This window comes from Phoxinus phoxinus, assembly GCF_949152265.1.
Source record: "Phoxinus phoxinus genome assembly, chromosome: 8".
Classification (NCBI taxonomy): domain Eukaryota; kingdom Metazoa; phylum Chordata; class Actinopteri; order Cypriniformes; family Leuciscidae; genus Phoxinus; species Phoxinus phoxinus.
In genome coordinates, this window is record NC_136883.1 from 9207662 (window position 1) to 9228146 (window position 20485).

Below are 20485 nucleotides of genomic sequence, written 5' to 3' on the forward strand. Positions count from 1 at the left end.
ATTATCACACGGGTTAATGAGCTGATGAGTTGAATCAGGTGTGTTTGATTAGGGAGACAAAGAAAACGTGCAGAAAATGTGCAGAGTTGGGGGTCCTTCAGGAGCAGGGTTGAGAAACACTGCTATAGGAGAAGAATAATTTTGTAAACTCGTTAAATCATCGAAATCGACAACATGTATGTTAGACCCTATACCGACTTAGCTGCTGAAAGAGATGCTTCCAGAGGTCATAGATCCTCTTCTTAATATCATTCATTCATATTTGTCATTAGGATACGTACCAAAAACCTTTAAGCTGGCCATGATTAAACCACTTGTTAAAAAAACGCAACTTGATCCTACAGAATTAGTCAATTACAGGCCAATCTTGAATCTACCTTTTCTGTCAAAGATACTAGAAAAGGCAGTATCCTCACAACTATGTTCCTTTTTAGAAAAAGTAATGATATCTGCGAGGATTTTCAGTCAGAATTTAGACCGTACCATAGGACCGAGACAGCTCTCGTTAGAGTCACAAATTATTTGCTCTTATCATCCGATCGTGGTTGTATCTCTCTATTAGTGTTACTCGATCTTAGTGCTGCATTTGATATTGACCACAACACTCTTTTAGATTCAAAATGTATGTTGGCATTAGTGGAATTGCACTAGCATGGTTTAAATCATCTGACCGTTATCAGGTTGCAGCAGTAAATGAAGAGATGTCTTATCGATCACTAGTTCAGTATGGCGTACCACAAGGCTCAGTGCTAAGACCTTTGCTGTTCTCTCTGTACATGCTACCATTAGGAGATATCGTTAGGAAGCATGGCATTCGTTTTCACTGTTATGCTGATGATACTCCGCTCTATATTTCTTCACGCCCTGACGAAACGTACCAATTCACAAAATTAACGGAATGCATAGCTGATATAAAAAAATGGATGACTAATTTCCTACTACAAAAAAAAAAAAACGAGATTCTAATTATTGGACAAAAAAACGTACTCGCGTAAAAACCTAAAATACTGTCTAACACTTGATGGCTGCTCTGTCAAGTCTTCGTCGTCGGTTAGGAACCTGGGTGTGCTCTTTGATGCCAATCTTTCATTTGAAAGTCACGTGTCTAGTATCTGTGAAACCGCATTTTTCCATCTTAAAAATACATCGAAATTACGTCATATGCTCTCAGTGACAAATGTGGAACAATTAGTTAATGTGTTCATGACATCAAAAGCTAGATTATTGTAATGCTATTATGGGTGATGGTTGCCCTGCACGCTTAATAAACAAACTACAACTGGTCCAAAACGCAGCAGCTAGAGTTACCAGAAGCAGGGAGTATGACCATATCAGCCGGGTTCTGTCAACACTGCATTGGCTCCCTATTAAACATTGTATATTAATGTTTAAATATTGTTGATTACTTACAAAGCACTAAATGGTTTAGCTCCGCAGTACTTGAGCGAGCTCTTAACGCATTATAGTCCTTCACGTCTATTGCGATCTCAAAATTCCGCCCAGTTGATAATCAAAATCGACTGCTGGCGGTAGATCCACAACTTTGAAACAATCTTCCTAACATTGTATGGGAAGCAGACACACTCTGTCAGTTCAAATCTAGACTAAAAAGACATCTCTTTGACATAGCATACATATAACACATTATAGACTTCTATAATTCAATGTTAGGCTGCATAGATTAGGTCAGCCGGAACCGGGAACACTTCCCATAAATCCAGATGTACTTGTTACATCATAAGAAGGATGGCGTCTACACTAGTATTAGTCTCTCTGTTTATCCCAAGGTTTATCGCAGCCCGCCGGATCCAGGCGTGTATCAAGATCTGATAATGGACCTGCGCCTGAACCCGACGGCAACGCAGTCCTGAAGTGTCAACTAGTCTTGCCCCTGTGAAGGCCTCCCTAGTCCCTACACGCCTGTGCACATATATATTCAAACGCGCATACCTATAGACTAAACACGTGATGCGCATGTGCACGCTGTTTATATTTTTGAGGTTTGCACAGAGAAAAAAAAAATGAAAAATTTTCAAGGCTTGGACCTTGGATCCTATTTCAGGGTTTGCGTTCTCGAGCCACCAGGCACTTTTTTGTGCAGATGAGCGGGCCGGAGTGCGTTGAGTATTTTCTGTTAGAACGGTGTCGTGTTAGCAGCCCCTAAGTTAATAACTAATAATCTTTGCAACGGAATGAAAGCATGAACAAATTTTTCTGCATTTGTCATTGAGAGCATATGTCATAATTTAGATATATTTTTTAAGATAAAAAAATACAGCTTTACGGATGCTAGAAATGTGGCTTTCAAATGAAAGATTGGTATCAAAAAGCACACCCAGGTTCCTAACTGACAGATCTTCAGCAAAGACCACAAGAACCAGACAGGTCCTCCCCACAGACCATATGGCCAACTACGTTTCCATACTGGCGTGATGAATCCGATCTTCAAGCAAAAGGAACTGGATGAATATTTGAATGCTACCGATCCCGATCTCATCTGAATTCTGATTTGTGATGCAGCCTGAATCATAATCAGTTGGCCAGAGGAGAACTGGGTTCATCGCCACTGTCGCCTTTGGCTTGCTTATTTGGGGACACTTCATATTCAACAATCTTGAATCTTGCAGGCTGACATGAGTGATCTCTCACACTTCAAAGTGAACATCCGATATATTTAAAAACTATACATTAGACAGTTAATGTATTCACCTTAAGATCAGCACCCCCCCCCCAGCATCAAAAATAATAATTAAATTGTAGCTATTAACTTAAGTGTCCTTGCTGCATTACACGTGCAATCATATGTTCAGTCAAACATTTTATAGGCCTGTGTATAGACAAATGTTGCAACTGACTTTTACTTTTCGTTCAGTAGAAACACTGGCAAGAATTTATTTCTCAGGGGACTGTTAAAATCTCGACTGCCTGGGTGTTTGTTAGAGGCAGGGCTCCCACACATTTTCCATATTCAAAATTACATACCTTTCCAGACTCAAATCTCCAAACCTCTCTGTACATTTTTCAGACCATATATAACATAAACGGTTCATACAGAATCATTTTCAGCATTGCATTTGATAGAACAGTCAACTGTAAATGTTTTCTCAGATTTTCTTCAGTGATTTTCCTAAAAAAGTGAAGAAACCTAAAACTCTTTATAACATGCATCTATTCATATATAACTGTATCGTGGTTTGATGTTGAATGTTTAACAAAGAGCAAAGTACAGCATCATTTAGTTGATCGTTTGCTTATTTTTTAAGTGGCACGCACATTCGATTAGTGATGTTCAAAAGAGATTTGCATATGGTAAAAGACAGAGCTTTGCGTAATGAAAATGATCGCCTTGAACATAACTGAATAAATTTGACAATCACTGAAGGATCAGGATAATAAAATTTCTGCCATGAAAACACTCTGCTTGTATACATGTATTTTTTTAGAAATTCTTAATATTATATTTTAGAAAACTGAATAGGGCAAATATTTTTTTTCATACTTATCCAGACTTGGAAATGACTCAAATAAAACATACTTTTCCAAACTACGAAACTCATAGAAGCGTATGTGGCAATGCTGAAGGGTGAGATTCATCCTATAATAACCCAACACTTTCTCACAGATCTATGAAACAGGAAGCTCTTATGATCCGCTTACAGAAGCATTTATTCGGCATAACCCAAATCAAACAGCACAGTAAAACATTTTTCTTAAACCCCAACACACATAAACACAACATTCACACCAAAACAGCATTATTTATCCCTTTCAACCCCACACATAAAGCTTTTATAGGCAAACAAAACAAAAAACAATAAATTAAAATCAGCAGGCAGCCACAGAGTCCGGATACTTATATCTGTTATACGTTATATGGGATAGACTGCAGATGCAGTTTCATATGAGCATAGACTGTGGTTATCATCAGTTTGTGATCTGCATGTGGATGGCTATTGCTCTTCCTAAAGAAGACTAACTCGGCTGTAGAATCTTTACTGTTAAGCGAGATGGAACAGGTGATGATAAAAATCTGAAATAAAATCACTCTAATACTGCTGAAGAAGGCAATGATGGACGTGTGGTCCTGTTTTGCAGTTTGGGTAAAGGTAGAGTTTTAAAAAAGTAGGCAAAAGAGGGATGAAAAGATGAAGATGGGTCAATGTCAGCGCTGCAGGTAAACAGATGAAGAAGAATCCATCAGATCTCCTGATATGATGATGTTGAGTTGGTGGGGTCATCTTCCTCTCTGAAATTGAACAGACAATCTTTTAAACATCAGCTGTAACACCACTATAAGATTTTATATATATATATATATGAAACTCGAAAACTTAGAATATCTTGCAAAAGTTAATGTATTTCAGTAATTCAACTTTAAAGGTGAAACTAATATATCATATAGACTCATTACATGCAAAGTGAGATATTTCAAGCCTTTATTTCTTATAATTTTGATGAGTATGGCTTACAGCTATGAAAACCTTTTCCGATATTCTAATTTTGAATTTGGGGTATTCATAAGCTGTAAGCCATAATCATCAAAATTATAACAAATAAAGGCTTGAAATATCTCAATGAGTCTATATAATATGTTATTTCAATTACTGAAATACATGAATTTTGCACGATATTCTAATTTTTCGAGTTTCACCTGTGTAATATATATATATATATATATATATATATATATAGGCTGTGTGTGTGTGTGTGTGTGTGTCTCAGTGTTGGGTGTAATGTGTTACCAAGTAGTTAATTACTGTAGTTTAATTAAGGGATTAGCCTACTCTTAATTTCCTGCCATTTAATTACAGTTACTTCTGCAATCAGTCATTTCTGGTGTAATTTCATTAAATACTATATAACAATTCTATATCAAATCAAAATGTAATGTCTTATGTTAAACTATGTTTTTAATGTAACTTTCTCCCTCACTTTAAATACTTCTGCAATTTCACATTATTAATCTGAAATCATTAAAAGAGCAGTTTCAGGTCTATCCTTAACTGTTCAAATGGTCGAGGTTGATATGGGATTTACAAAGTAATTTGTAATAAGCAATACTTTTTATAAAGTACATTTTACATTAAGTAAAGTCATCTAATTAAACTGCTGAAGACGTAATTAGTAGCTAGTAATTACTTTTTTTCCCCCAACTTTCTTACCCAACACTGGCAACTTCCATTGTCTTTTTTTTCTCATTCAATTGAAGTCAACAGGAACCAAAATTGTTTAGTTACCAACATGCTTCAAAATGTCGTCTCTGTACACTAAAGAAAGTAGGTCATACAGGTTTGGAACGACATGAGGGTGAGTAAATAAATGGCAGAATTTTCATTTAGATGGACTATCCTGTTAAGGCCCCCACAGATTCAGTCATTTCCTCCTCCAGAAGTTTAATGAGATATCCGTGGAAACAACCGTATCAGGCTCTGATCTGGCCCTGTTTGACTTCCTGTAATCCCCAAACAGACTGTTTAAACACCGGAAATTTTGATTGAAATGAGCATGTTTGCCAGTCAATAAATATTACCAGATTAGAGGTTTTGTATTGGCAGCTCCTTTGGAGAAAACGACTGATGATCAGCGCTGGCCATTGATCATTTCCACGACTCAGTCGCAACATTGATCAGATCAAAATGTCACTTCTGTTTGATTGCTGCATGTAGAGGACACGGTTGAGCGCATGTGTAATGAGGGTTTGTTACTTCCTTTCCAGAGCTTCATGATTAATTGAGCAGTTTTCTGCCACTGTACTCATATCTCTTACACCGGCAGAGAGAACATGTTCATGAATCGCTTTTCAATTCAGTATTTACACACCAGTTATCAAATGATTGAGCGCGAATGTATTACACACAGGAAATTAATAACAGGAATAGTTCACCCAATAAACAAAATTCTGTCATCATTTGCCCCCCCTCATGTATTCTGACATCAATGACAAAGACAATTGCTGCCCATGTGTCCCATGGCAGACTGAGAAGCGCTGAACACTAACTCAACTGCCCAGAAAGTTCCAGCTGCCCAAGGAAACTCAAGAGGAATCAAATGTCCACTGAATACTGAAATTTCTCAGTCCTCTTGAAAAGCTATTGTGTGGGTTCAGAAGACTTGGAATACAGCTTGTGACTCGCATGGACTGAGTGCTTTTGTGCATGGTGCTTTTGTATCATTTTTGGACCTTGACAGGCTATAGTAGTCATCAAGCTGTCACATCAAAACATCTCCTTTTCTGTTCTACAGAAGTATAAAGTCGTACAGATTTGCAATGACATGAAGGTGAGTAAATTCTTAGAATTTTTCAGGCAAGAAATTCACCATTTTCAGCCTTCCAGTTCGAGCGCTGATATCATCAGAGTTTAACACTCGAACAGGTTACAACCTGCAATTTAAAAAAAGTGCCAAATTGCAGCAGTTCTTGAGTGAATAAACATGTGCTCAAGCTCACGCCTGTAGACATGTCTCAGGACTGACTTGACTGGTTACACTCTGAGGAATATGTCAGGTGTATGTTTGTGTAAGAATATATGACAAACAACTTCCATTGCATTCAAATGGAGGGAAGACAACAACTGCTGCCTCATCCACTAAAAGATGCAGACACAAGTCTGGCTGACTGATTCAGCTCAAATTAAAACTGCACCGTTGAAGGAACTGATGGACAGATTTCAATTTCTTACAAGAGGTCAGGAAATGTTCTCAGTCGTCCTCTGCTCCAGTGAGCAGCCAACTGCTGCTGCTGACCAAAAAAGTGCTCTGATCAGCAACATAAAAAAAAAAAGAAAAAAAAAAGTGTGCTTTCAAAATGTACACATTATGCTTCCTTATTTTGGCCAATGTCTGCATGCAACCTTTACAGGTAAGGTAATGCCACAATGAATTGCAACAAGGTAGGTATAAAAAATAAGATGCTGGGCAAAGTTGGGAGTAACGTTGACTACACAAATTCATTCAATACTTTATATCATTAATTATGTAAATTTGACTATGTTGCATCATATGATTATGGCATCTTTTGTTTAGCAACATGCTAACGTCAAACTATTTAAATCTTCTGAGTTCTGGTGTTTACATTGAAAGTTTGGGGTGGGTAAGTCTCATGCTCATCAACACTGCATCAAAAATACAGTAAGATCAGTATTGTAAATTATTATTACTTAAAATAGCTTTTCTGTTTTAATATATTTTAAAATGTAATTTATTCCTGTGATGGCTAATTATCAATGTTTAAAATGTCTCAGGACCCAGTTGTGGTCTATCTCGCTTTTACAAGAAGAACATGTCCTGTGTGTCCATGACTGTCAAGTGCATATTTACAAAGACCAACAAGTAAGACATTAATGGACGTAATGCCACATAGGCCCTGTTTAAACCTGGTATTAAGATGTGTTTTGTTTGATCAGATCACAAGTAGACGACGCCAAATACAGGTGTAAACGGGGTCTAAAACTTTGAGGTTGTCCACTTTCAACCACTTCCAGAGGTAGTTGAAAACGCATTCGAGCGGGTTGCTTTCGTGATGTAGGCGCTCGTGTGGTCAAATGCTTTGGAACAACCACAAAAGACGCCTATTCTCGGCCTACTGACCTAAAAAAAAACATTTACCCGCCCATAGACTCTCACCTCAAAGAAATCAGGACAGAAGTGGTTGAAAGTGGATAAAAGAGATGGATTAAAACACCATGCGTCTCCCTCGCCTACTTGTGATCCGATCGAGAAAAACGCATCTTAGCCTAATTCCAGGAGTAGACGACCATAGAGAGTGTTAAGTTAGGATGTTGCCTTATAAGGGCACTTCCTATATAGGCAACAGACAGCAAGGTTCCTTCCTAGGGTTTGGAACAGAGCTTCTGTTCATAATTAAGAGGTCAGTGGGTTCATTAAGGCAGAGAGACGCTCATGCAGGTCAAAGGTTCTTTTACCTCTCACCATCCTCATTCAGTTTGCGGGCGGCTTGTTTGGACTGTTTGATCTGTAAGTCCAGTCGGTGCAAGAAGTCTTTAGCAGACAGCTCTTCCGCCTGCACGGGTCGGGTGTTGGGCTCCGGGACGGCTGGTTCTGGTGGGGGGGACGGGACCTCCATGTCCTGACTCGAGCACAGCGACTCCTGCAGTGTACAACCCTCGCTGTCAGGTGACTCCAGAGACAGTCCATTAAAGAGGGAGCGTTTTTTGGACTTCACGGGAATATTGAGAGTGTTTCGCAGGAATATACAGTCATTGCTGAATAGCTTATTGACTCGTTTAATTTGCTCCATCTGTGGAAATCAAGAACAAACATGACAATATCACGTATTAACTTCAAGAAACAGTCCTAAACATAAACTTATCCATTTAGTATTTGCTTCTTCCACATTACCAGCATGTGTCTTATGCATTTAATCAAACTACATGAGTAAATATTTGCTTAGAGATTTGCTTGATTTCCTTAGGCGACTCCTGACAATTCCCGCTTTCACGCAATCAGTTTACACATCTATTTGATCTCCAAATCTCTCTCAACACACTCAGTAATGGCTGGACTTGTGGTTTATGATCTAGTTCATTTTCTCACAATTATCTTGAGCTTCATTATGTCTGCATGGCTATCGTACACATTCATAACTTAAACTTATATAATTGTATAGTTAACCTGGGCATCATAGGCATTTGTATGAGTTTTGCACATCACATAAAGTGCTATGTACTTAGACAACTTAATAGGTTTTGAGCCAATCTAGACTGTTCAAAAATAATGTCTGGATTTTGATTCACAGCATTTGTTGGCATCATAGGACATTTTTTCGTCATGCAGAACAAGCCGATTATATTCTAAAATTACTAAAAAGTGCCCTAAAAATCTGCTTAGACTGCTTACTTAGTTTTGAAAACAGCGGTTTTTGAGTAAATGACATAGGCCTAGTTAATGATACTCAAACTTCACAATTATGATGCCTTAAATGCTGTAGGTAGATAACATCCCCCTTTTATTTTACCAAAAACATTCTGTTATCATATACTCACCCTCAAGTTATTCCAAACTGTATGAATTTCTTTCTTCTGCTGAACAACACAAAATAATATAGATTTTGAAGAATATCTGTAACCAAACAGTTGCCATTGACTTCCATTTTTTTATTTTTTTTCATTCTATGGAAGTCAATGGGGCCCATCAACTGTTTTGTTACCCATTTTCTTCAAAATATCTTCTATTGTGTTCAGCAGAAGAAAGAAATTCATACAGGTTTGAAACAACTTGAGGGTGAGTAAATGATGACAGAATTTTCATTTTTGGGTGGACTATCCCTTTAGGGAGTTTACTAGGTTTCGAGGCACGCCTAAATCCGAAATCGCCCCCTATACCCTCCAATAGGGCATTATTTGGGGGGACAGGCATTTGTAGTGGTGTCCGAAACCATAGTGAATGCACTCATTCTATCCCATTGCACCGCAATAATAAGTGTACAGCCGACGTACACTCAACGGCTGTCCGAATGAATGTCCAAGTGAACTGTATAGTGGAATAACATAGGGACTAGTGATTGAGGGTTAGGGGGTGATTTCGGATTCAGCCACAGTCTATGCAACAGCATGCCAGCTAACATGCAACGTTTTGGCAAGGTTCTCTCAAAGTTGTGATCTGAATAAATGCTTTTCAAGCATACTGTGGAAGATTTGTTTGAAATGTATATCTGGTCTTTACATTTTTATGAAAACGCCAGCACAAAAACATGTATACATCGATCATGGAAAGTTTAGTTGGACGTGCATCTAATGTTGTTTAATTGTTACTACTTGTTGCAGAAGGTTCAGAGAACATTCAAAAGTAACGTTACGTTCCCCATAATGGAATATTCCCGCAACAATGTTATAACCCAAAAAAAAAAAAAAAAAAAAACGTTTTAAAAACATTTTTTTTAAGAACAGGACGTTTTGAAGGTGGATGCTCACATTCATTTTCCAAAAAACGTTATTATGATGTACAACAACGTTGCCTAAGTAGAGAGCTCAATAGGTTATGTATGTAACGGCATGGGCCCAAAAATTGCTGTCCCAAAAATGTTGTCTAGATAGGCAGCACACTAGTTTTTGGGACACACTCCATGGTGTACATGATGCTCCAAAAGGATGCAAAACAACGTTGAATATGGAGAGATGACTAGGAAATGGTTTATTGCTAATGTGTGTGATGACTTAGTTTATGTGAGACTCACCGTAACACCATATTTGAGTGCTATACCCTGCAGTGTGTCCCCGTCCGTTACCCGGTGCTCTATGTATGTTTCTCCTAACGGCGCCGTGACGCTCGCGGTGCTGCCATACGAGCGCGTCTTTGTGCGGGCCAAACTCTGCGATAATTCACTGTCCGACTCCGAACCGGACAGAGATCTGGGGAACAGCGGCTGTCCATACCGTCCGCCTCCTCCATCATCCCGCAACGGAGGCAGCACCGGAGAAAACTCCGCCATCTTCAATCCGTTATTATTAAAGCTGCCGTGACGCGCAAAGACTAATATTAGCCAACTCACAAGATAGTATTACTCATGTTTCCACCGTCACACCTCGAGCAGCGCATTTGTAGCGGTGATATTCAGAGGAAGCAGTAGATGTGTGTGATTTTTCCAGTCGCCATTGTCGTTACTGCAGGCCTGCGCGAGAGACTGTCCACTGAAACCTGATCTGCGCGTGTGTGATGATGATGACACCCCCATCTAGCTGCAAACTAGCGCGTCGCGATTTTCAAGGTTACGAATGGAATGTGACGTCAGCAGCCAGTCGACCAATCAACGAATTTGTTCAAGCGTCGCGTCAAATTCACAGTTCAGTCGCGCTCTGAGGTCCTCTTGTTCTACATCTTTTAGAAAAAAGAAAAAAGAAAAGACAAAAAACCCTATATATATATACATTATTTTGGTTTCAATGTGACGTGACGAGTGTATAATTGTAAACATCCATTTAGAAAGGAAATGGGATATTTTTTTATGGTGCACATTTCACGTAATAATCAACAGGCGTGTCTTCAAAACAGGGCTTCACATTCAAAGCATGTTCTTATGGATTGTCCCCGTTTTAAAGCTTTGTTTTCTAGAGTGTAATTGTGAGTTATTTGCTTAAAAAACGAAACTGTTAATTTGCACTGACTGAAGAAATGTTACACTCTAATGTCACTAAACAAACGACACAACACTGAAATACTTTCAGATGTTATGATGATGAACTAAATTTAACCTATGATATTGATTTAAGTAGCCACATGCAGACAGTATTGCCTGAAATGTGACAAGTTTCTGTCTTCTATGTATAATCTTAAACATGGACAGTGAGGTCACAAAATATAATCCAACTCGATTAAGATATTAGTCTAGGCAGATTATCACTTAACATAATAAAACACACATAAATATCATACTTCTAAAATTACACACCTTAATGGATTTGTATAATTGTAGTATTTAATAATACAATATCTTGGTGTGCTTTTTAAATACAGAGGATGTGATTATTGCAAGAAAAAAACAATCTCTTGAAGACAGAAACTTCTTATGCACCCTGAATCTGTTATATTTCACAACTGAGATGTTACTTGATTTTTTTAAACCACACATGACCTGGTTTTAAGAGAGAAAGAGGAAGCAGGTGTCTATGTTGCTGATTGTGGTTGCACAGGTTCACTTAAGCATACAATAAGAGAGGAAACAGATTCAACCGACAGAGCAAGACCATAGCCTACGTTTTATTTTCGGCACACTGAATGATGTTTTCACAGTAATATTACCGTATTTTCAATAATTCCCTACTGTAGAATCTGAGTACAGTAGGCTGTTACTGTAGATTTTGTCATTTTCCCAGCATTATTACTGTTTAAGCTGTGTACATTACTGTAGATTCTCAATGCATGAAAATAATATCTCAATGGGAAAATATTAGCCAACTGTAAAATACAGTAGTAAATGACCGCAGCAGTGCTGGCAGACCGGCTGGGCCATCGTGAGACAGGCGGGAAGAGTTGTCTTCTTTCCATGCTGTTATTGTTGTATATGCTAATACTTTAACTCTTCAAACTTTTATTTTTGTATTTTCAACATTTATTTTATACCGGCACAGTGTGTTACTGTGATTTTACTATGGCTATAATTGTATTTTGTTCCTTGATGAAATATGGTTAATATGCTGTAAAATCTGAATATTCTACTGAAGTTCAGGTATGAAATGTAAAAGATGAAAGCTGTTGATGTAAAGCAATAAAATATGTTATTGAATATATAACAGTAAAAAAGTAACAATAAAAAATAACAGTATAATGCTATACTTTATTTTACAGTATGCTTCATACTAGTTGTTTTTAGTGTAATTTTACTGTGGTATGACATCTAAAACTTCTGGATAATTGTAAGCCAGTAAGTTAATTTGACAACAAACATTTTACAGTGCAGTGCTCTCTTACACAGTTCTGCGTTTTATGATTCACAGCCATTTATATTGTTCCTGTGAACTGAACCTCAGACAGGGGAACCCGGGCTGTTGTAACAATTTTTATTTTTCACAATGTAACTAAGTGTATGTTTGTGTGTATTAGTCAGTTCTCACAATTGTTACAATAGGCCTAATACACTGTCCAGTTTTAAAACTTTTTATGTGCATGAAAAGTTTGATTGACAGTTTATAACCTGTGTAGCTCATGTGAAACTGCTAATGTTACATCTATAATACCATATAAGTGATGTTTAAAGTGATGAAAAGTTAATGTAGCTCAACAACCAGAACATGACACAAGCATTAAAATAGTCTTTAGTTCAATTCATACACCACGGTAGTGGCGATTTTAATCTTTTATTTCTTATTTTGTTTTCTCAATGATAAAATTGAATGACATGTGCTCTGTATTTTGAGCTTTATGTTGTAACGTTGATACAGTGTGTGTGTGACACTGAGACAGAGGTGAAAAGACCCCAGGCTAGGGAGGGGTCCTCAGTCCCTGCCCTCTGGGGTGGGTGTTTAGAGAATGCTTTGATGAGAACAATAATACAACTAAAGCACCTATCTGGGTCTCACTTCTGCCTGCAAACTGGTCTGTGAAGGCTGGGGTTTCACCCCGGCCTGCAGCTAGCATGTGTGGCTAGAATGGGAACTATTCTTGCAAGAATAAATATATATTTTTCTTTTAAATACAATTTGGATCTTGACGTCTCTTTTGCCTGGGAATGCTGTGTTTGTAAAATATTGTTTTTGCCACAACAACGGTTTAGGGCCAATACGTTTTAAGAAAATAACTAAATAATTCAGCAAGAACGCAGTAAATTGATAAAAATGGACAGTAAAGACTTTTACACTGTAACCAAATACTTCTATTTACAGTTTTTCTCAGTCGCTTTGGTGCATTTCTCACATCACTATTTACATTTGCACAACAGTTCATGCAGTTCTCAAAACAATTAGTACAAACTGCAAAACCTAGTTGATAACCTGCAAACGCGTGTCACTTGCTCAAAATGGATAGCTCATTCCTCAAAAGCAAGTATTCATGTCATCCCCTTCCCCATCCCCGTCCCCGTCCCCGTCCCCTTCCCCTTCCCCTTCCCCTTCCCCTTCCCCTTCCCCTTCCCCTATGGTACACACTATGTCCTGCTTGGTTCATATATGCTTGTAAAGTGGGGGTTTATGGGATTCAGCTCTGACAGTGATTGTAGAGAAGTGGCTTATCATTGGTTGCAACTAATGCTTCACACACCCCTTCACATCAGTGAAAGTTGAGATTCACCTAAGATAAATTGTTCAATTTAGGAGACATTTTCAGGAAAAAAAAAGATTAAATGTTTTTTGTAAAATTTGCTTGACAGATTTTGACAACTAGTTCAACATTTTTGTATGTAATGACTCAAGCAATGAAAGGAGGACTATTAGTTTTACAGTTTTTCTCAGTCGCTTTGGTGCATTTCTCACATCACTATATTTACATTTGCACAACAGTTAATGCAGTTCTCAAAACAATTAGTACAAACTGCAAAACCTAGTTGATAACCTGCAAAAGCGTGTCACTTGCTCAAAATGGATAGCTCATTCCTCAAAAGCAAGTATTTATTTCAATGAAAGTGTCAGTGTCATCAAGATGAAAAGTCTTGACACCATTGCTTATGAACAAGATAGTCAAATGGCTTTGTCATGTTTTCATTATGACAGTTTACTCTGTAAATGTATTCCAATGCAAAAAAGTCAGATATTGGTGACACTACCTGAAAATGCTCAAGATGGCATTATATACTATTTGCACAGCCATTTGAAAAATACAGTAAAGTTACACATTACTGTATTTAGTGAGGTAACAAGTACAAGACACTGAATGTTTCACATTTTTACTGCATATGCTCTTTGCAATTTGTTCACAGCATTGTGCAAAAGAAAAAAATACACCCTTATTTACAACAAACATAAACTCCCTTTGGCTAGAGCTGTGCACAACTAGAAACAATATTGCAGTACATATTGGAACTGAACATACAACATACATAGTACTGCAATCATTCATGCACATCCAGACGTTCCTCTCTGTCTGGCCACATAATTTAATCTGCATCACAGCGAATATCATCTCTTGCAATGCAATCCAAAACAACAACATGCTTGCTCAGATGGTCTCCAGTTAGACCCCTCTCATTCTCAGGGATTATGTCCCTGTAAAGAGTGTCTAACAAAGTCAGCAGATGTTGTGTGTTGTATGGAGCAATACTGGGGATATGCCATTTATACACACCTGTTCTCCTGACGAAATGTTTGAATAATTGAATTTACAATGGTTCTCCAAACATTTGGCTGCACCCTTCGACCAGCCTCAGCCATTGTGAGGCCGTGATTGACAACATGATCCACAATTGTAGCCCTGATTTCATCAGGGATCCGCCTATGTACTTGGCCTCTTCTTCCTCTTCCCCGTCCTGCACCCGCACCCTCACCCTCACCCTCACCATTACCCTCACCCCTCTTCCACGAGGCTGGCCTTCCATTTCTGTGTCACAGTATTGTAGAAATGGTACTATGGTTCATATATGCTTGTAAAGTGGGGGTTTAAGGGATTCAGCTCTGACAGTGATTGTAGAGAAGTGGCTTATCATTGGTTGAAACTACAGTAATGCTTCACACACCCCTTTGCATCAGTGAAAGTTGAGATTCACCTAAGATAAATTGTTCAATTTAGGAGACATTTTCAGGGAAAAAAAAGATTATTTTTTTTTTGTAAAATTTGCTTGACAGATTTTGACAACTAGTTCAACATTTTTGTATGTAATGACTCAAGCAATGAAAGGAGGACTATTAGTTTTATATGGAATGACTATTCAGCATTCACAAGTATAGTTCATTTTGACTGACATGACATAAGCAAATGATAATGTTTGAAAACAGCAGAGAGTTGTATGAAAGCAATTGATGCATGTCCAAAAGCATTTGCAATTTGTTGTAAGGAATGAGAAACTGCTACTATGATGTGCACAAATGACTAAATGTTGTGGAGGTTGAACTAACTGTTGTGCAAATGTAAATAGTGATGTGAGAAATGCACCAAAGCGACTGAGAAAAACTGTAATATATAATATATATATATATATATATATATATATACCATTTTCAATATTGATAATAAAGAATGTTTCTTGAACACCAAATCAGCATATTCAATTTCTGAGCGGTATTGGCTGCTCAGCTTTGCCGTCACATAAAAAATTACATTTAAAAATATATTAAAATGTAAAGCAGTTATTTTAAATTGTAATACTGGTTAACAATGTTATAAAGATAGATAGGTATATAGATGGATAGATAGATAGATAGATAGATAGATAGATAGATAGATAGATAGATAGATAGATAGATAGATAGATAGATAGATAGATAGATAGATAGATAGATAGATAGATAGATAGATAGATAGATAGATAGATAGATTAGGAACAGCAGGAAATGTTATACCTTCAGCAGACCTGCAGCTCTCAAAGTCCTTCAGTCTTTCTAAGTAAAGCTCATTACTGAAAAATGAATGAATACATCATGTTTTGTTTATTTAGAACCACTTGAATAATGTTTGCATAATGTCATTAGCGTATACCACTTCATACACACATGCAGCTGAATGGTGGCAGAGGGGTTACGGGGTCATGCATATTTTAACAGAGGACCCGAGGGCATCATATGATATTCATTGCACCTGGTGCAGGTGAAAAGACAGATGTTTTACAGGAGCACGTCTTCTAGTCATGCTGGAAGACTTATTAATGACACTGCATTGAATGGCAAATGAATATTGCTATGCTATTGCTATGTTATGTAGATGCTACTGTGGTCTGGGTTTTTTAGTGTGTTGCCTTGAGGTTACTAGGGTGCTCTGGGAGGATGCTATGTTGTTTTGTGTTCTGGGTGTTTTTTTAGTTTGTTGCTATGAGCTATAGTGCTCTGGATGGTTGTTGCTATAAGGTTACAAGGGTGCTCTGGAAGTTTTTAGTGTGTTACTATGAGGTTGCTGGGGGTATTCTCTAGCCGTTGAGCGGTTGTACACTCTTTATTGTGGTGCATTATGGGATTGAATGAGTGCACTCGATAGGCTAACGTGATGTCCACTATGGTTTTGGACACCACTACAAATGGCTGTCTGCTCAAAATAGTGCCCTATTTAAGGGTAGAAGGGGCAATTCTGGACACAGCCTTTGAGTCATTCATTCATGCGATCAGTTTGTTAAAACAGCGGATTCATTCTGGAATTAAGTAAATGGCTCTCAGTCTCTTTATGAATGGGTCATTGAATCACTGGTTCTCCCAATTGATTCGCTCAAGACACGGATTCACAAAACACTGCTGTGTGTTGCTGTGATTGGCATAACAGTTCTGCTCTGGCTTTATAGGTCATATTTTCGTTGGCAAAATTTAGCAAAAAACAGACAAATTTTTTTTTCAAATATAACACAATATTGAACTGCTTTATAAAATCAATATCACATTTGCACTCATGCTATTCGGTAGCTATAGGCCTATAAACAGCACTCATGCGACATTTCCACTCATTACTCGTGTGATGTGATTGCTTAAAGGGGTGGTTGATAATGATTTAACTTTTCTAACTTTAGTTAGTGTATAATGTTTCTGTTTGAGCATAAACAACATCTGCACAGTTACAACGCAAAGTTCAAAGCAACGGAAGATATTTGCTTTTAAAGAAATTGTTTTTTAAGGACTACAACAAACGGCTGGTAGGGACTACACAACATTCCTCCCGGGTTAGTGACATCACAAACCACAAAATTTACATAAACCCCGGGAACACGCAGTCCATGTAAAGAAGAGGAAGAGTTGCTTTAGTAGAGCACATTTGTGAGTCTGCTCAAGCTGTCGCATCCGTCTTTTCACATGCAATACAGTACGTAACACAAATATCTTACAGCAGTTCCCAAACGAGCGATTTATTGTCATGACAGAATATGCTAACTGAAGATAGATAACTCCACACCAGCAACATATTCATCAACTAACCATTCAAAGACGTCCTGTTACATGTTGCCACTTCTTCTTGAGTCTCTCCATCATTGTCCGATTCAGTTTAAACATAAAAGGCAGAACAGTTTTTGATATTTTAGTGCTTGTTTGTATTGCTTTACTTGTGAGGACATTCCATAGGCGCAATGGTTTTTATACTGTACAAACTGTATATTCTATCCCCTTACACTGCCCCTATCCCTAAACCTGCCCATCACAGGAAACATTCTGCATTTTAAAAATTTTAATAAAACATTTTTTTTTGTTTTTAAGCTATTTAAATAATGAGGACTCATGAAATGTCCCCATCAACCACGTTTAAGTTGTAATACCAGTGTAATACACATGTCATTATAAAAATTTGTGTCCTCATAAATCACATAAACAAGCGCGCACACGCACACGCACACACACACACACACACACACACACACACATTTAATTTCTTTATTTGGATTAAAAGATAAACATATATCATGGCATAATCCAAATTTGGCAGAAAGGTGTACAACAGCAGCCGATATCTCAGTCCATTATGCACATTAAGGGTAAAGGTGGCACCTACGCCTCCATATATAGAGGCTGCCAATCACTGCTGAGACAGAACAATATCTGGTCAATTTTGGCTTTGTTCTTATGTAGTCCGCAAATCTGCAGGCCTCTTACACACAACTTATGCACATGGCCTAAACTACCAAAAATGAGGGCAATAACTTTACAGGAGTAGCCAAAGTTATTGAAAACATTATACCATGGTTGATATTTCAACAGTTTTGAAGCATAGCAGGTGTCCATGTAAGCATCAAAAGAGCAACCAATTTCTATTATTGTAACGGCTTTGGTGTGTTCATTAATGACAACTATGTCCGGTGTATTTGGTAAGTGATTTATGGCAATTTCCAATGTAGCGCACTGTTCGTGTGGGAGGGAGAACCAGTCTGTCTTGATTTTTTCGTTAAAATGGATTGTGGTAAGGTTGACATTGTCTCTGAGCTCCTTCACTGAGAGTGCAACAATACGGTCGTGGCGCGCGATGTACAGTCCTTTGTAGGCAGAACAGCCGTTAAGGATGTGCGCGATCGTCTCTCTTTGCCGGCTGTGATGTTGCAGGCAGAACGGCTCGTGTGCAGATGGAAACCATGTTGCTAAGTTGGACTTTGTTGGTAGTACCTGAAGACGAGCTTTAATTGTGAATCTGTGGATGTTGTCTTGTAGGGCTGTGTTCTTCAGAACTGTGTGTGATGCGTTATGGTCGGCACAGGGCAGGCAGGCCAGTTGTCCTTGTAGGCGTAGGCCTGTCCAGTGCTGTATCATACGCAAGTGGAAGTGGTCGATTATTGTCCTTCTGATGTTTTGAGTGTCGAGGAGTTGGATGTTGTCGCCAGTTGTGATGATTTCCTCTGCCGTGATGGTTGAATCTGTGACAATGTTCTTGTTGGCTTCCGCCGACTGTCCTGCTGTGTTCCTCCAGCGCAGTTGGATATTAGCGCGGTTACAGAGGTCATTCAGGTCCAGCCAGTCCGAGCGCACGCCAAAGCCTGGTGTGTTGGTGTCCAATTTTCCATTGGGTTTTCTTCTGAACCCGAGGAAGCTGGCATCATCTGATGTAGAAAGAGGGACCTTGCGTTTCCCCAGATGTAGTAGTAGTGAGGCTCGGGCAAGCACACACACACACACACACACACACACACAGCTCCGCCTTCTGTGCAGTGAGCAGCAGCTCATTTCATTTAAAGGGACACACACACAAAACGACGTGTTTTTACTGACCCTCAAAAAGGGACAATTTTAACATGCTGTAAAAAATTATCTGTGGTGTAGTTTAAGCTAAAAACTTACCATACACAATCGGATTACAACAGAGACTTATTTTATATATTGTAAAAAGGGACATTATCACCCCTTTAAATGTGCAGTGTGTGATTTTTGATCACATTTTTTATTTTGATCTAGTGGTGAGGTTTTGAATTGCAACCAACAAAAATTTGTCCGACAGGAAAATGTCATCGTCTGAGACAGCAGAGAGTAGCCTAGTTAAGAAATTTCTTTACAAAGATAAATGAAGAAATTATGTTTACTTTATTATTCAGTAAAACGATATGTTATTACGAATATTATTGTTATTTGTTCATCGTTGTGTCCGTGTTTTATTCGCTGACTTTTGCTAGCTTATTTGCACAAATAATAACAGTGACAAAACGCTTTTGTCCGTTTAGAGATAGGCTACTGTAGAAAAATGTCAGCGCATTTCAATGTAAGGGGGTCCGCGGTGTATGTACAGTGGGTACGGAAAGTATTCATACCCCCTTACATTTTTCACTCTTTGTTATATTGCAGCCATTTGCTAAAATCATTAAAGTTAATTTTTTTCCCCCTCATTATTGTACACACAGCACCCCATATTGACAGAAAAACACAGAATTGTTGACATTTTTGCACATTTATTAAAAATATCACATGGTCCTAAGTATTCAGACCCTTTGCTCAGTATTTAGTAGAAGCACCCTTTTCATCTAATACAGTCATGAGTCTTTTTGGGAAAGATGCAACAAGTTTTTCACACCTGGATTTGGGTATCCTTTCCCATTCCTCCTTGCAGATCCTCTCCAGTTCTGTCAGGTTGGATGGTAAACGTTGGTGGACAGCCATTTTCAGGTCTCTCCAGAGATGCTCAATTGGGTTTAAGTCAGGGCTCTGGCTGGGCCATTCAAGAACAGTCACGGAGTTGTTGTAAAGCCACTCCTTCATTATTTTAGCTGTGTGCTTAGGGTCATTGTCTTGTTGGAAGGTGAACCTTCGGCCCAGTCTGAGGTCCAGAGCACTCTGGAGAAGGTTTTCGTATAGGATCTCCCTGTACTTGGGCGCATTCATCTTTCCCTCGATTGCAACCAGTCGTCCTGTCCCTGCAGCTGCAAAACACCCCCACAGCATGATGCTGCCACCACCATGCTTCACTGTTGAGACTGTATTGGACAGGTGATGAGCAGTGCCTG

The 20485-nt window shown here is 38.4% G+C and overlaps 1 protein-coding gene across 1 annotated transcript; it reads right to left on the minus strand.

Annotated features, from left to right (window-relative positions):
• Positions 1-3648: 3648 nt before the first annotated feature.
• Positions 3649-10734, minus strand: lysmd2 (LysM, putative peptidoglycan-binding, domain containing 2). The gene is made up of 3 exons (XM_079622018.1): positions 10193-10734; positions 7923-8257; positions 3649-4246 (listed from the first exon to the last, which is right to left on the minus strand). The coding sequence occupies exons 1-3, from the start codon at positions 10445-10447 to the stop codon at positions 4198-4200; spliced, it is 639 nt and encodes a 212-aa protein (XP_079478144.1). The 5' UTR covers positions 10448-10734; the 3' UTR covers positions 3649-4197.
• Between the last annotated feature and the right edge of the window lie 9751 nt (positions 10735-20485).